General features: G+C 61.6%; 1 protein-coding gene across 1 annotated transcript in view; it reads right to left on the bottom strand.

Moving 5' to 3' along the window:
• The window catches only part of RGS14 (regulator of G-protein signaling 14), a 26,100-nt gene that overhangs the window by 12,851 nt on the left and 12,249 nt on the right, over positions 1 to 1,000 (bottom strand). The window contains exons 12-13 of the mRNA XM_019505939.1: positions 852 to 981; positions 431 to 512 (exon numbers count right to left, since the gene is read on the bottom strand). Coding sequence (XP_019361484.1) covers positions 431 to 512; positions 852 to 981 — 212 coding nt within the window. The remainder of the gene's footprint in view (positions 1 to 430; positions 513 to 851; positions 982 to 1,000) is intronic.

Here is a 1,000-nt window from a genome sequence, read left to right as displayed (position 1 = left end):
GTAGGTATGGTGCTGGTTCTTCCTCCCCAGGTGCAGCACCTTGCACTTGTCAGTGTTGAAACCTATCCTGTTCTCATCTGCCCACCCTTGTAACCTGTACAGGTCCGATTACAGCCTATTCCCCCCCCCCATCTAGCGTGCCCACATCCCACCACATCATAGTGTCATCAGCAAATGTGAACAGGTGCTTTTTACCCCCTCATCCAAGTCACTGATGAAGATGTTGAGCAGTGCAGGCCTGAGGACCGAGCCCTGGGGGACTCCACTGCCCACATCGCTCCAGGTCGAAAATGACCCGCCCACCACCACTCCCTGGGTGCGGCCCTCCAGCCAACTAGTGACCCATCTGACTGTGTGGGTGTCGACACCACAGTCTCCTAGAGTTGTGCAGAGGTTTTATGTACCCCTGGCCCACCTGCACCAACTGTACCTGCTCCGGCCTCTAAGACCAGCTTCTGGCCAGCCACGGTGCTGACCGGTCTCTCCAGGTCCAAGGCCCTGGGCTCACCCTCCTGCGGGGGGAGAAGGGAGTCAGGGCAGGGCTCATGTGGCAGGCAGGGGTGGGGGGAGCAGGTCCAGGCACTGCATGGGGATGCAAGCTGTGGGAGGGGATGAGGCTGCAGATGCAGGCAGTCCCCTGAGTGGGGCTGTACTCATGGGTGCCTGCCATGCAGCAAGCCCAGCACATGCAGCTGGCACAGGCAGGCTGAGCAGCACGGGGTGTCTGGCCTGGGATCCCTCCACCCCCGCACTGCATGCCTGAAGAAGAGGGCTTGCACCCAGCGCTCAGCCAGCAGCCCCTCCCCGGTGCCAGGCCATGGCTGCCCCGGAGCGAGGAGTGCCTGCCTTACCTGCCGCAGCTTCTCAGGCTCCATGGCCAGGCCGTACTTCCCCAAGATAGGCTGTAGCGCTTCCCGCAGGCTCTTGGTTGCCTTCGCCATGATGCGCACGCTCTTACCCACAGAGGCAATTTCCAGCCTGCAGAGAGGAGCTGGAGGAA

Source organism: Gavialis gangeticus, unplaced genomic scaffold, assembly GCF_001723915.1.
Source record: "Gavialis gangeticus isolate Ggan-Ray unplaced genomic scaffold, GavGan_comp1, whole genome shotgun sequence".
NCBI classification, from domain to species: Eukaryota; Metazoa; Chordata; order Crocodylia; family Gavialidae; genus Gavialis; species Gavialis gangeticus.
The sequence above is the reverse complement of the archived record's forward strand: the minus strand, read 5'-3'. Positions and strand labels throughout refer to the sequence as shown.